This window comes from Eriocheir sinensis, unplaced genomic scaffold (assembly GCF_024679095.1).
Source record: "Eriocheir sinensis breed Jianghai 21 unplaced genomic scaffold, ASM2467909v1 Scaffold433, whole genome shotgun sequence".
NCBI lineage: Eukaryota > Metazoa > Arthropoda > Malacostraca > Decapoda > Varunidae > Eriocheir > Eriocheir sinensis.
The window spans coordinates 20,001-37,805 of record NW_026111758.1 but is presented as its reverse complement, the minus strand read 5'-3'; the positions used below and the strand labels follow the sequence as shown (position 1 = coordinate 37,805).

The 17,805-nt window shown below is 42.7% G+C and overlaps 1 protein-coding gene across 6 annotated transcripts in view; it reads right to left on the bottom strand.

The window, feature by feature from the left end:
• Positions 1-2,371: 2,371 nt before the first annotated feature.
• Positions 2,372-17,805, bottom strand: part of LOC126992274 (uncharacterized) — a 30,314-nt gene continuing 14,880 nt past the window's right edge. For all 6 annotated transcript variants that reach the window (XM_050850928.1, XM_050850927.1, XM_050850929.1 and 3 more), the window contains exons 6-9: positions 17,711-17,805; positions 11,951-12,222; positions 11,314-11,425; positions 2,372-3,531 (exon numbers count right to left, since the gene is read on the bottom strand). The exon at positions 17,711-17,805 is cut by the window's right edge and continues 86 nt beyond it. In XM_050850928.1, the coding sequence (XP_050706885.1) occupies positions 3,403-3,531; positions 11,314-11,425; positions 11,951-12,222; positions 17,711-17,805 (608 nt within the window). In that variant the 3' untranslated portion in view covers positions 2,372-3,402. The remainder of the gene's footprint in view (positions 3,532-11,313; positions 11,426-11,950; positions 12,223-17,710) is intronic.

Below are 17,805 nucleotides of genomic sequence, written 5' to 3'. Positions count from 1 at the left end.
TTTTTAGTGTGTGTGTTTGTTTCTCTTATTTAATTTCTCTTCTTTAGAGCAACATTGGCTGCGAGCAGTGTAATACCACGGTAATTGTTGCAGCCCTCTCAGTCCTCTTTCCCTTTTCTGACAAGGACAACCAACCCCCTTTTCCAGTCAAGAGGATCGGCACCAGACTGCCACACGGCAGACAGGACCGCATGCAGCCCAAGGATCATGACTTCACCCCGACTTTCAACACTTCTGCATTGATATTACAGACCCCAGCTGCCTTTACAACCTTCAGCTTCATCATGGCTCCCACAGCTTTCAACACTTCTGCATTGATATTACAGACCCCAGCTGCCCTTACACCCTTCAGCTTCATCATGGCTCCCACAGCTTTCAACACTTCTGCATTGATATTACAGACCACAGCTGCCTTTACAACCTTCAACTGCACCATGGCTCCCACAGCTTTCAACACTTCTGCATTGATATTACAGACCACAGCTGCCCTTACAACCTTCAGCTTCATCATGGCTCCCACAGCTTTCAACACTTCTGCATTGATATTACAGACCCCAGCTGCCTTTACACCCTTCAGCTTCATCATGGCTCCCACAGCTTTCAACACTTCTGCATTGATATTACAGACCACAGCTGCCTTTACAACCTTCAGCTTCATCATGGCTCCCACAGCTTTCAACACTTCTGCATTGATATTACAGACCACAGCTGCCTTTACACCCTTCAGCTTCCTCACAGCCTCTCTCACTTCTGCAAGAGAGGGTGGAGCTTCGCCCACTGGTGGATAGCAGCCGCCATTTGCAACCCAGCCAGAGGGAGCTGTCTGCTTGGGGGCTCTGGCGTGTACAACTGCCCAAAGCACTCGGCCCAACAAGCCCGGTACCCATCCGTATCTGATGCTATCTGCCCATCAGTTGTTTGGACAATACTCATCTGAAAAGTGAATTTGGAGCAGAGCTTGAAAATCTGCCCAACATACAGGTTACAATCACTTACGCGGTGTCTCCAGCTGCCGTAAGAAGGTTGTAAGTGTCTAGTGAATAGCCTAAGGCAGCCTAAGGTTGCCTTAAGACATTTTTTGTGACTTACGAACGTCGTAACTCTTTAGTGAATCAGGGCCCAGGGCTTCTGTTCCCACTCCCTGCAGTGTTCCTGGATTGCTTGGCAATTCAGTATTTTGTCTTAACATGCACTTGCCCAGGGCTTCTGCTCCCACTCCCTGCAGTGTTCCTGGATTGCTTGGCATACTCTTAAGATGCTGCTGCCGTCTAGGATACCTGCAATCAGCTTGTCTCTTCTTCCTTTCATCAGGCTCTCTATGTAGGACAACCTTGCTCTGGGGTGCTGCTGCTTCTCCGCGTGTGCCTGCCAGACTCTCAGGGAATGACTCTGAGAGGGAGAGCTTGCAAACTGACCTTATAGTTCAGCCTCTTTCAGCACAGCTCAGATTATGAGGACAAAGTAGTGAGTGAAGTGGTCCGGGCAGCTCAGAGTGTGGGGGTCAAGGGAAGGTATTGGTGGCGGGTATCTAGAGGTGGCTACAGAGGGAAAGCTTGCAAACTGACCTTATAATCAGGGGTGTGGAGTCGGAGTCGGAGTCAGTGGAGTCGGCTACTTTTGGCCGGACTCGGAGTCAGTCAATAAAAATACTTCCGACTCCTTAACGTAATCACTTATCGTGAATGAAATTGTGATTTTCTTCAAGTGCTGCCCATAGCATCTGTAGGCTTTCTTGAACGGCTTCTTTGGCAATCTCAGCCCGTTACTGCCGTGATATATGACTTCTAGGCCAATTTTGCTCCTTCGTGGGGTATTCCCACAAATTTGTTGAAGGGATTAGCTTTTGTAGGGGCTCCTGTGGGCGGACATTTCAGGCAAGCATTATGGGTTGTTATTATGGCGTGAATATTGATTTATTGTGTTTTTTGTGTGTAAAAATGTTATATTTCATGATATTTCATCTGATTAAATAATTATGTTGATCACAGGGATAAATTACTAGACGATGTTGGAGAAAACATACCCAATAATACATGAAACATCCTTTACCGAACGAGTCTGATTCCTGTAGTACTCATCTCGTCTCCACTCTCAAGTCTCTGCCAGATTGAGGCTGCTCAGCAGTTGACAAGAAACGCTTATCTGAGATAGACCGCATCACTGACTGCCACTATTTTACTGATTTACATAGGCAAGATCATTGAATATTCTGTGATTATAGCAGTTGGCAGATGAAACTGAGTGACACACACACACACACACACACACACACACACACATGTATAAACAGACAGTAGCAAGCACTTTCTTAGTTTAAATTCTTACAGAATTGGTTACTGTCATAAGTTTGGAGTATGATAATCTTATGCAACATGTTTTCATTTCTTTTTATTTTACATTTCTATCAAAACGTTGTAACGAAACTACTTTAAACAAAATGACGTTAGGGCAGGACCTGCTAGTAAACCCTCAGTTTTGCAGACTAACTGGGGGACCTTGCTCCCAAGGTGCCAAAAGTCCGTTAGTAGAGGCGGAAATTAAAAAATACGTATAAAAATAACGACGAGCCTAACAAAAGTAAGTTTATAGTTTATATTGTGTACTGGACGCTGTCTATATAGAGTACATGTAATCTGGATGTAAATAAATGTAAGAAAAGGACCTCAAGAGTGTCTAATGGCACTACAGGCAGCACCTAAAAAAAAAAAAAAAAAAAAAATAATAATAATAATAAAAAAATGATTTGCAGTAGAGGAGGAGGGGCAAGGGGGCCAGAGTCGGAGTTGGAGTCACAACTTTATAATGCTTATAATTCAGTCTCTTTCAGCACAGCTCAGATTGTGGACAAAGTGGTGAGTGAAGTGGTCCGGGCAGCCCGGAGTGTGGTACCGGTACTTACACACTGGTGGCGGGTGTCTTGAAAAATGTAATGCACAGAAAACCCAAAGGGGATCAGGCAAACCTTTGCTTCCTTTACTGCGTGAGAAAAGCGCCTTGAAGAGCAGCGCCTGGTTATTCAAACGTTGTATTGGTCTTGGCAACAACAGTGTGGCTGCTTTGTCCCTCTGACCCGTGTCTCAGGGCGCGGAGAGTTGGTTTTGTCCATTTTTATGTGACTTTTTACGACTGAGTTTGTGGCATGTCAACTCAACTCTGGGGAAATCCAATACTTCTGGCTAACAACTCATCCAAAAAAATGGAATTAAAAGCCAAACTGGCCACACAGCCGTTAATGAACACCAGTACCACGTCTGAAGAGTCTGCCGTAACCTAAACAATTACAAAATCAAACTGAGTGAAGGGATTTCCGCTCTGGAAGGTGAGATCTGTACTGACCGAGCCGACTAACGGTCTGCGGCCTCGGTAGGTGCGGCGACAAGGGGCGTAGGCAGCGGCAGCACACTAACGCTCCAGCAGGGCACTCACGGCATCGCCCACGGGTTTGTGCAGCAGGCGAGGTGGCAGCATGAAGGGGTTGAGGCCAGGCAGCTCTGAGATGCGGAGGCTCCTTGCTTCCTGCTTCTTCTGGCACTGGTGGGTGGGGGGGGGAGAGAGAGAGATTATTAGATAGAAAGGTATATGTAGTTGAGAGAGAGAGAGAGAGAGAGAGAGAGAGAGAGAGAGAGAGAGAGAGAGAGAGAGAGAGAGAGAGAGAGAGAGAGAGAGAGAGAGAGAGAGAGAGAGAGAGAGAGAGAGAGAGAGAGAGAGAGCTACATGTAAACAAAAGCAACCCACATAAATATACACTTCTGTATCGTCTCCGCCAGTTCTTCCCCGCTCAGATGCTGTCCATATACAGGGGCCTTGTCCATCCTCATATGGAGTATGCATCTCATGTGTGGGGGGGGCTCCACACACACAGCTCTTCTAGACAGAGTGGAGTCTAATGCTGGGATCATACATCTGTGATTTTGCCTCTGTGACTTACTGCGATACCGAAAATGTGAAAAAAATGGTGAAATCGCAATGTACTACGCTCTCGCTGCAACAATCATAACAGGAATCGCAGAGAGTCTTTCCAAAGCGTAGCAGTGTTGCCACGTACTGCGGGTGTCTCCTCCCTACTGCGCATGCGTGGCCCAGGCGCCCGGTGTTGTATGAAAAAACTTTGGGGTATGAAATATCTTCAGTGATGAGATTTCATACTTAGATCATCAACATTAAAACACTAGGTTATTTTTTATGTTAGACTCAAAAATCACTATATCAAAGAGAAAAATCACTTAACTTTGCCCAAAAAATGATTATTCACTGCCTGAAATTTGTTATCCCGTTGTAAAGAGCGTAAACAGAGACCAGCGGCTTGTGTTATCACGTGGTGGCGTGGCGCGTGGCTTCTCAACTGCGTCTCGAGTGATGGAGTGAGTGCCAGTGTTCCGGTTCCCAGTGCTTCAGTGCTTCTTTACTGAAGTGACTGTTAACCCTCTCGCGCACGATGACACGTTTTGCGTCATCAAGGTCCTGGTGCACAATGACGTGAAACGTGTCATAAAAGTTTTAAAAAATTATTAAAAATTAAATTTTCGATTAAAGTGCGTCAAATTTGGGAGCGTCATTTGTTGGGATGAATTTCTTAATGGTAACATATGTCAACCTTTCTAAGGAGCATAGATGAGGACCGTGGAGCGATTTTTAGTTGTTAGGCTACTCTGACGGGAGAGGAAAAAATACAGTTTTCTCAGTGTAACTTGGGAACTAATAGGCGTATGAGGATTTTGAGGATACCATAAGAATCCTCACTAAATTCCACTTTGAAATATATATTCGGCTAAAAAAGTTGGCCCACAAAATTTTGAGCTAGTGAGTGGGGAAGAGTTGGTACTTAGGATTTATTGTCTGCAATGCTCTATATGGAGACTTGAAACAAGTTTGTATTGTTTATATATATATATATATATATATATATATATATATATATATATATATATATATATATATTTTTTTTCCTCTATTTTTATTTGCACATGTTCCAGTACAAGTCTTTATGAAGCAATTGATACCAAATTTATTGGGGTACGATATATCTGTGAGGGTAAAATACGTCCGGGAATGTAGAGTATCGAAACTTATTGTAAACTTACGGTGTGCGACACGGTTAAAGTGTTAATGGTGATAAGTAAGAATGACTGAATAAGTAGTGATGGGCCAGTTCATGAGAGACCAGTGTTTGTAAACAAAAGTGCCAGCTTTTGACGGTGGGGACGCCAAATAACACAACACCGGTTCAGGAGTTTCTAGTATTACCATCCATATGTACGTGTCAATGTGTGGTTTTCAGGTTTTGTAAGTTTTCTAAAATACAGATAATGAAAATTTGAATTCATCTATGTTTTATATTTGAAATATCAATATAGTATCATTTTCGCCTATCGGACTTATCGCTAGCTAGTATCGGAATTGTGGATTTATATCGGGTATCGGTTATCGGTTATCACCTATATTTGTGTCTCCAGTTAACGAATATCGGTTATCACCAATAAGGTTTTCCATCATCAGGTATCAGGTATCGGGAATAAGGTTTTCTGTTATCGTGCCCAGCTATGGGTATTATGTGCAATCTCTCAAAGGCCACTATAGCTGTCACTAGCTGAGGATTCTCCACAATGTCACTGTCAATAAAGTCAATGAGGCTCATGGTGTTGGCATTGCTGCTGCACGGGTAGATTGGTTAGCAGGTGGACCCACCCCTCATTCATACCCCTGTGGGGACACCCAGCAGGTGGTCACGATTATTTGTAGTACATCGTTGTGAAGTCGAACTGGAAACGAGAGCCAGTCGAGCAGCATTCTTTATTCATTGCAATAATCGTGCGTACATAGCAGGTGCTCACAATGTGCTCACGATGAGCTCACGATGAATCCCTGCACGAGTCTGTGATAATTGTGGTAAGCTGCAATACGCACTCGATCTATCCTGGCTTCGCCTGCAATGATTGCAAAGGTCTACAACTAAGCGAGCAGAGATTGAGCACATGTTGTAATGTTTCGCGAGATCTTTCTTGTTGCAACAAATTGCGCTTCTCGGGTGGCGACCGAGTTGACTCCAACATTTTCGGTATCACAGTTAGTCGCTGAGGCAAAATTGCAGATGTGTTCCCAGCATAAGGCTCTTCGTCTCATCAACTCCTCCTCTTACTAGCAGTTTTCTACCTCTTATATTCCACAGCAATGTTGCCTCTCTTTCTATCTTCTATCAATATTTTCACGCTGACTGCTCTTCTGAACTTGCTAACTGCATGCCTCGCTAAATTTGAAAAAAGAATAGTTTTTAGTTGTAAGGAAGAACCAAAAATGTTTTATAAATTCATAAATGGGAAGTTAAAAAGAAACGAAGGAGTGGAAAGGCTAAAAGAAAATAAAGTATTCTACGAAAAGGACGAAGAAATTGCAGAAATATTAAATAAAATTTTTCATAAAGTATTTATGAAAGAGACCGACTTTGACTGGGGGCACGAAAACTGTAATGAAGGGAAGCTAAATTATGTAAAGGTTGAGAATGGGGAACTGTTGCAGCTGATGGAGTCTTTAGATGGAAGGAAAGCTATGGGACCGGATGAAATCTCCGGTCAAGTGCTAAAAGTGCGTAGAAATGAATATTGGAACCACTTTATGACATAACAACATGCTCTATAAATACAGGAAAAGTGCCCTTAGAGTGGAAGAGAGCGAACATTGTACCAATTTATATAAGTGGAGATAAAACTGAGCCATTAAATTATAGGCCAGTCTCTTTAACAAGTGTAATGTGCAAGATCTGTGAAAGTATAATAAAAAACAATGGGCTGAACATTTAGAAAAGGGAAACATGATAAATGAAGGACAGTTTGGATTTAGAAAAGGGAAATCATGTGTCACCAACTTACCATGTTTCTACTCAAGAGCAATAGACATGGTGCAAGAAAGAGAAGGATGGGCTGACTGTGTATATCTAGATCTGAAAAAAGCTTTCGACAAGGTTCCGCACAGAAGGTTACTCTGGAAACTACAGAAATGGGGAGGAATGGGCGGAGAGGTCATCGAGTGGATAAAGGATTACTTAACAGGAAGAGAAATGAGGACGGTGATTAGAGAAGAGAAATCAAATTGGAGGAGAGTAGAGAGTGGAGTTCCTCAGGGCTCAGTTCTGGCACCAATAATGTTCATATATATATAAATGATATGCTGATGGGTATAAAAAGTTATATGAGTCTTTTTGCAGATGATGCAAAGTTAATAAGAAAAGTGAAGACGGAGGAAGACTGTGAAGAACTACAAAAAGACCTGTACAGAGTGTATAGATGAAGCCAGTTATGGGAGATGGACTTTAATGCAAACAAATGCCATGTTATGGAAATGGTAAAAAGTAAAAAAAAACTGAGGAAAACATACAGGATGGGAGAAGAAAACTTAAAGGTGGTACATGAAGAAAAAGATTTAGGGGTAACGATGCAAGACACACCGTCCCCAGAAAAGCACATAAACAAGTTATTTGAAGAAACCTACAGGATGATGCAAAATATAAGGGTGTCATTCCATTATATAGACAAGGAAATCATGAAGAAAATAATAACAGCACCGATAAGACCAAAACTTGAACATGCTGCAGTTGTGTGGTCACCTCACAAAAAGAAGGATATCAGAAAGTTGGAAAGAATACAGAGAATTGCAACTAAAATGGTCCCAGAACTCTCGAATATGACGTATGAAGACACATTGAAGGAGATGGACTTGACAACACTGGAACAAAGAAGGGAGAGAGATCTGATCACACTGTATAAGTTGGTAAATAAGTTTGATGAGGTGGATAGAGATGATCTCTTCTCAACTGTGAGAACGCAGGGGCTGAGAGGACACGGAAAGAAACTTAGTAAAGGAACTTGTCTGAGTGACTTGAAAAAGTATATCTTTAATAAATAATAACACATGGAACAGCTTGCGGGAAGAGGTGGTGGAGGCGAGCAGTGTCCACCAAATGAAGGAAAGGCTGGATGAATGTAGATATGGAGACGAGACTATTGGAGCTTATCTCGGGCCCTGTAGACTACAAATAGGTAAATACACACACGCCGGGTTTGTTTACACCGGTAAGCAGGGGAGCCAGGCCAAGGGACAATGATTTTGAAGCTTTCTCCGAAGACGTGGATAGGCACAGAGACGTTATGTTGAGAAGGAGACTCATTGACTTGGAAAGGAAGATGAAGGAAATGAAGGACAGAATGGGGACGTTGGAGAGAGAGGTTGACGTCCTAAAGACGGAGAAAAATGTATGGCAAAATGCATACAATGACCTGCACAAGCAGGTAACGCTAAATGAGGAGACAGAGGATACAGAGGTTAAAGTCAAGGAATTAAAGGAAACGCATAAAGTCTGGAAGGAGGAACAAGAAAAAGGGAATGTTAGCTTTAAGAAAATTGTGGAGGAGCAAGTCAAGGCTAAGGATGAAGCTATAACTGAAAAGGTGATTAAGGTGATAAAAGAAAAACCAGAAATAGTGAGGGACTCCGCTATAAAAAAGAAGTCTGTAGTAGTGGTGGGCATTAATGAAGAGCACATGCCGGTCAGACATACAAGGGAAAAGAAAGAAAGGAAGGCAGTGGAGCAAGTAATTGAAGCAATTCAGGAAGAAGGTCATGAGCTGGTAGGGGAGATCAAAGAAGTATTCAGGCTTGGAAAGCATGAAGAAGGAGCCCAAAGACCAGTAAAAATTAGATTTAGGTCTCAAGCTGCTGCAGAAGAAGTGGTGGGAAAGTCATGGAAGTTAGCAAGAACAGAGACCTACAAAAAAGTCTGGGTAAGAAAGGACAGAAGTGTGGAGGAAAGGAACACAATAAGAGAAGTGAAGAATCAAGCCAATGAAAAGAATGAAGGAAGATCAGAAGAGGATAAAAGGAAGTTTTCTGGAGAGTGACAGACATGGACCTAAGGAAGTGGTACAGAAGGGAAGAGGTGACAGCTTGAAGGTGGCATACACTAATGTGAAAGGGTTAATATCGTCAGTGTTAGAAACAGGAGATTACCTGAGTAAGGAAAAACCAGATGTTATGGGGATTACAGAAACCAAATTGACTGGTAGTATAGATGCATTTAGCTTAGGGGATGGTAAATATAATGTATGGATGAGAAATAGAGGAAATAAACAAGGAGGAGGAGTGATGCTATTGTTGAAAAAAGAATGGACAGTGGAGGGTGTCACCTATGGCGAAGGGGAAGCAGAGGTCTTGAGTGTGGGAATAAGACTGCAAAGGGGAGGATGCAGAAATATCGTAGTGGTGTGTGTCCCTCCAAAAAACAATTCATGGGCAGAAGAATTGTACAAGAAGAAGCTGGAAGACACATTGGATTGCCTAAGGAGATTGCTGGAGGAGGAGAAGATTCTGATAAAGGGGGATTTTAATTGTAAGGAAGTGTCTTGGGAAAACTGGTCATCGGAAGGAAGTGAAGCTTCATGGGGGAACAAAGTTTTGGAATTGGTTATAGAAAATGTCCTCACACAGTGGGTAGAGGAAAATACAAGATTCAGAGGAGAAGACGAGCCATCTAGATTGGACTTGATAATCGCCAGGGAGCCAGATACCACAGAGGAGATGAACTATAAGAGCCCTATAGGGAAGAGCGATCACGTACTTATCAAGTACATATTACGAGAAGGAGGTAAAATAATCAGGAATGAGGACTACAGGAAAGAATGGTTTAACTTTAATAAGGCAAATTTTGAACAACTTGGGAAACATTTTGAGGAAGCACAATGGGATACTTTTTTTGAGGCTGAAAATGTGGAGGAAAAATGGGCTATCTTTATGCGGATTTACAATGAAGGAGTGGAAAAGTGGGTACCAAGGATGAAAGAAGGCCAGAAACCAAGAGAAGAGTGGTACAGTAGAAAGTGTGTAGACGCCAAGCAGGAAAAGGAGAAGGCATGGAACACATGGAGAAAAAACAGGAGGACGGATCTATGGAATGAGTACAAAAGGAAGAGGAATGCTTATGTCTGAGTAAGAAGAGAAGAACAAGGGAATTTTGAGAAAAATATTGTAGATAAGTGCAAAGACCAGCCAAAACTGTTTTATAAGTTCATAAATGGAAAGTTGAAAAATAGACGAGATTCAAAAAGTTAAAGTTAATGGTGAAACTTTTGATAGTATAAGTGAAATACAGGAAAGAGACGGTTGGGCAGATTGTGTGTATCTGGACTTAAAGAAGGCATTTGATAAAGTACCACACAAGCGATTAATATGGAAACTTAATCATGTTGGAGGTCTGGGTGGTTCAATATTGGATTGGATTATGGACTTTTTGACGAAGAGAGAAATGAGAACAGTAATCAGGAATAATAAATCAAGCTGGATGGAAGTGACGAGTGGAGTCCCCCAAGGATCGGTGCTGGCTCCGATTATGTTTGTAATTTATATTAATGACATGACAGAAGGGGTGACAAGCTATATGAATATGTTTGCTGATGATGCTAAAATAATGAGGAGGGTGGCTAATGAAGATGACTGTGTAGCCCTGAGCCAAGATCTCGATAGAATAAGCGAATGGTCACGCAAATGGGAAATGACATTCAATACAGAGAAGTGTAGCGTGATGGAGTTTGGTAAGAGCAGTAGACGAATATCAGGGAACTACTCTCTGAGTAATGAAAGAATCATGAAAAAAACTGAAGAAAAAGATCTGGGAGTGATCATAACAGACAAGTTATCCTTTGGAAAACATATAGACCGGATAACTGGGGAAACATACAATCTTCTTAGAAACATAAAAGCAGCATTTATATATTTAGATGAAGAAATGGTGAAGAAACTAATAACATCAATGATACGTCCAAGACTGGAATATGCAGCATTAGTGTGGTTACCTAGATTGAAGAAAGAAATTAGAAAGTTGGAAAGAATACAAAGAGCAGCGACTAAATTACTGGACACTCTGAGAGAACATACTTATGAAGAAAGACTGGAGAAATTGGGACTAACAACACTGGAGAGCAGAAGAGAGAGAGGGGACCTAATAGCATTGTACAGGATACAAGAGGGATTGGAGAAACTGGACAGGGAAGACCTAGTGGTACGTGACAGAAGTGTGACAAGAGGCAATGGTAAGAAATTGAAGAAGAGCGACTGTAGGAGAGACATCAAGAAATACAGTTTTCCATACAGAAGCATAACAACATGGAACGGACTTGACAAGGAGACTGTGTGTGAAAAAATGATTCATGAATTTAAAGCCAAACTGGATAATAAGCGTTATGGAGACGGGACAGCACAAGCCTAGTACAGCTCTTTTCCTGTATTTCACAACTAGGTAAATACACACACACACACACACACACAACTGACCTTCTCTGTGAGTCTCTCTTTCACCTCCTCACAGCGAGGGTCATGGCCCGCCAGGTCCTTGGAGCTGGTCCTCAACTGGTCCTCCACCTCGAGAAACAGTGGGCACTCATCCCTGCAGGAGCACAGTGGCAGGTCACAAATTGCTGACACTTCTGTTCCTTCCTTTCCCTCGCCTCTTCCTCTCTCTTTACCTGCAGTCACTTCAGTTCAGTCTCCCTTCCCTTCCTTCTTTTCTCTCTCCTCCTCTCTTCTTCTCCTCCTTTTCCTCTCCCTTCCTTCCTCTTTTCTTCAAGGCACAAGATTACATAACAATACACCTGTCTTCCCTCCCTTCCATTTATTCCTCCTTTTCCTCTCCCTTCCTTCCTCTTTTCTTCACGCCACAAGATTACATAACAATACACCTGTCTTCCCTCCCTTCCATTTATTCCTCCTTTTCCTCTCCCTTCCTTCCTCTTTTCTTCAAGGCACAAAATCACATAAAACAGCCTCTCAATAATCAAGGCACAAAACTACAACACAAAAACCCAGCTCTCAGAATTCCTGAAGCAGGAAAAACAACATGCCATGAAGCAATTTGTGATACAGTGGTTTGGTGCCACCGGCCCCGAGAGCCTTGGAGAGGGCTCATGCTTACATCTCAGCGCTGGAACTCTCCCCCTGTGATGAGGCACTGGAACTTTCCCCCTGTGGTGAGGTGCTGGAACTTTCCCCCTGTGGCAAGGTGCTGGAACTCTCCCCCTGTAGTAAGGTGCTGGAACTCTCCCCCTGTGGTGAGGTGTTGGAACTCTCCCCTGGTGGTAATGTGCTGGAACTCTTCCCCTGTGGTAAGGAGCTGGAACTCTCCCCCTGTGGCAAGGTGCTGGAACTCTCCCCCTGTGGTAAGGTGCTGGGAGAGGAGTCTGCTCCCTGTGTGAATGAGAGAGGGAGAGAGAGAGGAACGTAAGTCAAAGGTTGGCACTGTCAGGCGCTTCCTCCTCTTATGTCATAACTTCCAGGAGGCCTGGCCCAGTATGCAGAAAAGATCATAAGTCTGTTATGAGCTGGATGCAGCTCATAAACCTTGTAAGAGGAGCTCATAAGCCATATAAGTAATGCAGAAACGTTCACAATGAGCTGCGAGCAGTCATAGCGTGACGAAAGCCTGTCCAACATGACCTAACCAGCCAGATTTCAGACATTTCAGTCTATATATTTAGCTAAAAGTTCACTCACCAGCTCCTACCACTCCTTTTTATAGCTGCTAATGCACTCTTTGGCACTGGACTGAACGTTGTACCACCGTTTGTCACCTTCGGCCCTTGTGCAGGCTGCCATGGGATGAGATGCATTGATGAGAGTTGCCGTCTCATCCCATGCCTGCTGCCTCACCCTTGCAGTCAGGGCAGGTGACAGAGAGCCCTTGATCATATCTTTCCTCTCTTTGGAGTCTGGGTCTGGATCTAACTATTTTTCACCTTTACTGTTTTTTTAAGGTAAAAACAAGTATGGTAACACTAAGGAAATCGAGCAATTGGGCGGGACCACATATCTAAATTTGTACCCTGAAAATATGGGGTTGCTATCAGAAAAATATTTAAGTAAATAGTATTAAGCAATTGTATACCTGCAGGGGTGGCTCCATGCTGGCAAGGTTTGCTGGTACTGTTCAGTTGTTGGTGTCGGTACTACAGTCTGTTTCATTCCATGTGTCCACCAACATAGCGGGAATTATGATAGATGTGACACCTTCGCATTTCTACTTCACGAATACATGAAAATCAATTGTGATAGACCAGTATCCCTAGGTTACCTCCAGTCTGGGAAAAAATTAGATGGAAAGTTTTTTCAACTGATTTCAACAGCCAAGGGGTCAACATTTACCAAAAAAAAGATAGGGCATGTAGAGGTTGGGGGAAAATTTATACAGGGGTCAAAGTTCAATGACCTATTCTAAATATACCAATAAAGTTATCTTTATGGAAAAAGATATAGAACATGCATATCATTGGACATCTGATGCTTGAAATCTTCTGAGAAATGAATAAAAACCAGGAGCAGATGCCAGGGACTACATCTTGACCTTTTAAATGGGGTCAAAGGTCAAAATTCACAAATTTATCACTAAAATACAAATAGAAAGCATGATTTTTACAATTAAAGCTTGTCTGCTTTAATTCATATATGAGAAAACTGTTCTGAAACTGATCTAGAGGGATGGGTGTCACTACCCCCTCCCTCCCCCCCTTCCAAGGATCTAGAGGGATGGGTGTCACTACCCCCTCCCTCCCTCCCTTCCAAGGATCTAGAGGGATGGGTGTCACTACCCCCTCCCTCCCTCCCTTCCAAAGAAAAGGATCTAGAGGGATGGGTGTCACTACCCCCTCCCTCCCTCCCTTCCAAAGAAAAGGAAGAGCAGGGGAGTGGGGGCTCTCACTGGGCGGCTAAAGGTCATTGACCTTTTTGGTACATTTTGTCCAATTTTGTTTCTGAAGAATATTGATAATGAAAATTATAATGCTTGTTGTCGAAATGTATAGTGGGGAGGGGCGAGAATATGAACAGGCTTCAGAGCCTAACTTTGGACCTCCAAAAAGAAAAAGAAATGGCCAATTCCTCCGTGAATGTGTAAACAAAAGATTGCATGAAAATTGCTGTAAATTGATCGTAGTAACATGTGGTTTGATGGCTGTCACAAACATACCAAACCAGCCTTCCAGCTGGGAAGGGCTTGTAATTGTCTTTTGTCAGGTCAGATATCACTGACCTGACCTTCCAGGAAACCCGTCCCCACCATCATAAACAGATAAGCTGTACACATATAATTTACAAACACAGTAGAATTCATGCTGAAAATGCCAATACAAAATTGAAGCCACTTCAGAAAGACTTCAGGTTAAACTTACACCAAGTATTGACAAACAAATGATTAGTTATTTCCTCTTCCTCACTTTCTTGTTCTTCTGTGTGCCATTAGAGCACAACACACTCCACATGCAGGAACACAAGGCATGTAGTGCAGCAGCATCTCACTGTTCTACACTGACTAGCCCTTCCTGGCAATTACAACAACTTCCTTTAAGGAGGCTTTGGGGAGCAATGTCGCCAGTCAACATCTTAGGTCGAAGTTTGTTGTCCTTCCCTTGTTCCCATCCTCTTCCCTCAGGCGTAAGAATATGTAATGCCGACTTGCCTGATGGGCGAGCCTCCCATAACCCACTTAGCCAGTGGGGCACCTCTTTGGCTGACTGGTAAAGGAGTGGCTCTCCCGTTACGCTGGTCGTGGGTTCGATCCCCGGCGCCAGCAAACCTTTCCTTGTCTGGATTAATTTCTCGTGTGTTTCGTTACACGCAGAGGCCATGTGTGTGAGTGTAGTAAAGAGTAAAAATTCTGGCATTTCAAAAAGAGGTGTTGAGATTATGCCACACAGCAATCTGTAGATGGACTCTAAGGGCGTGCTGGGTTGCTGCATCCACTGTAGGGAGAAGCCTATCAGGATCAATCTTGCCCATTGCAGCTTGCTTCTGAAATCTGAGGAAACGAGCTTTCTCTTAAGGAGTATCTCCACATCCACATGTCACCTGCATTGCTTTGACACCTGCATGTTTTATCTCATCAAGAGAGGAATTAGTGTTCATGAATATGTTGACGACATGTCTTGGAAAATCGCATTTGTAGATTGCCTCCTTTGTGTGTCCATAGATAGATGATACTGTGTCATTGCCTGACCTTGCAAACTTGAACAAAAGATCACTTTGGTCACTAATTCTTACTGACGATATATCATACAGGCCATCCATCTCTGAGAGTAGAAACAGATTTGTGCAATAGACAGGTCGGTGGTACACGAGAAGTATTAATATGTCGGTGTCTAGGGCAACGACAACTACAGGAGTGCTCACACTTTTGACAAGTTCAATAGCTGTCTTAACGACCAGTGTGTCACCATCACCTCGTGCATGGTGAACCTTGATGTTGTGGCGTGTCAGCTGTGCAGACAGAATCTTGATAAATGCTTCTTTGTTCTCCTCATTGCCAAAAAATTGTTCCCTATCACACGATACAGTCAGTTCTGGTGTGACTCTCAAAGTATGAGATATTGTTCTGCCTGCCATTCTGCGCATGTGTTCATGATCTTTGGTTGACGGTCCCTTCCCATAGCCATCAAACACTACTGCAGCATCACTGAACCTTCCTTGAACATATCTGACATAGCCATCAGCTGTGGCTTTGATGCTTGAGCCACTCCTCCACTTCACTTGGTGAAGTAACCATCCCCCGTCAGCAACATGCATCCTGTTTTCCAGGTCCAAGCAAAGTTTCTCTGTTGTGTTTTTGAGCATCCTGTCAAATTCGTGCTTTTCAGGTTTCCTCATCAGATGTCGGAGAGAGGGCCAACTCAAAACTGAAAAGACCTTCATATATTGTTTTTTTTGTAACTGGTTACATTTTAAACCGTTCTCTGATGCCATTCTGTTCATTTTGACACCAAGATCATCAATTTATGACATTTCATTTGCGAGATAAAAATTTGGACCTTTTAACGAAAGGTCATTGACCTTTGACCCCTGTAAAAAAAATTCCCCAACCTCTACATGGCCTATCTTTTTTGGGTAAATGTTGATCCCCTTGGCTATTGAAATCAGTTGAAAAAACATTTCATCAAATTTTTTTCCCAGATTTAGTGGATATTATTCTAGTTTTGGGTTACTAGACATTCAAGCTTATTTTTCAAAAATATATTTGACTGTTTATGTGTACAAAAAACAAGTTAGTCATTTGCATCGATAATTTAACACACAGTCACATGAAAAGACAAACTTGTAGCAAACAACATGGTCACATCATGATCCAACGATCTATGGTTTTTCAAACTCATATCATTCATCTCATTTCAGGTATATCAAAAGACATCTGGCTCTGCAAGTGCAAATAAAAGGTATTTTAATAATTTACTGCATGTAAATAACAATAAATATTGAAAATAACACAAAATAATAAATTATAAATGTTGAGTGCAATGCTAGGCTATTTTGAATATCATCCATGTTATTTACATGCAACATATCAAAATTCCTTAGAGAGAGAGAGAGAGAGAGAGAGAGAGAGAGAGAGAGAGAGAGAGAGAGAGAGAGAGAGAGAGAGAGAGAGAGAGAGAGAGAGAGAGAGAGAGAGAGAGAGAGAGAGAGAGAGAGAGAGAGAGAGAGAGAGAGAGAGAGAGAGAGAGAGAGAGAGAGAGAGAGAGAGAGAGAGAGAGAGAGAGAGAGAGAGAGAGAGAGAGAGAGAGAGAGAGAGAGAGAGAGAGAGAGAGAGAGAGAGAGAGAGAGAGAGAGAGAGAGAGAGAGAGAGAGAGAGAGAGAGAGAGAGAGAGAGAGAGAGAGAGAGAGAGAGAGAGAGAGAGAGAGAGAGAGAGAGAGAGAGAGAGAGAGAGAGAGAGAGAGAGAGAGAGAGAGAGAGAGAGAGAGAGAGAGAGAGAGAGAGAGAGAGAGAGAGAGAGAGAGAGAGAGAGAGAGAGAGAGAGAGAGAGAGAGAGAGAGAGAGAGAGAGAGAGAGAGAGAGAGAGAGAGAGAGAGAGAGAGAGAGAGAGAGAGAGAGAGAGAGAGAGAGAGAGAGAGAGAGAGAGAGAGAGAGAGAGAGAGAGAGAGAGAGAGACTTGCAGACCCAGGTATCACTTAATGTACCTGAATGAGATGAAATATGGGTATCTGAAAGGCTATAAGTCGTTGGAGTATGATCAGACTTTACTGTTTGAAATACAAGTTGTTCTTTCGTGTGCTTGTATGGTACATTATCGATGCAAAGCAGCATGTTTGCAGTTCATATAAGAGGGCTTGAGGGTTTTATGCATACACAAACATTCAAATATATCGCTGAAAATATAAAGTTGATCTTCACGCAATCACGAACTAACAATGCGCAGGTGCCACATCCACGTTCATGAGTGGACAGACAGAATGAAACGGACTATAGACTTCTTGTGACTGTTGTTTTTCAGAGCCGAGGTGGGCAGCGTCTGCCGCCACCCAAAGTAAATCCACATATATTCTTTTCAAGGTGTAATATATCGAGAGATTCTCATCCCTGCAATTAGTACAATAGCAAAATTTCTACTTTTGACTTTAAAGTGATAACAACATACCACCATATCCATATTATCGTGATATGAGTGTTTTAACCAAACACTAGCGCTATTACCAGTGGAAGATACACCGCAAAGCACCTTATTACAAGTACCTCATAAATCACTTAGCTCACAGTTAGGAGTTGCCTTGTGAGTTTCTCTGCATGACTCACAAGTCTAGCTCCTAACTATGAGGAAAATTTTGAATTTATGAGTGGCTTTAAGAGAAGCTTTTATGAAGTTTTCTACATACCAGCCCTGTTTCTGTCCTTCCAAGTACTTCCATCCTTCCTTACCTTCTTACTCCAGGGCTGGAGGTACGAGGCCATGTTTTGGCTCAAGTGGTGGTACAGTTTTTTCAGGTCCAGGCTGTGGCTTGCCAGCAGCTGCA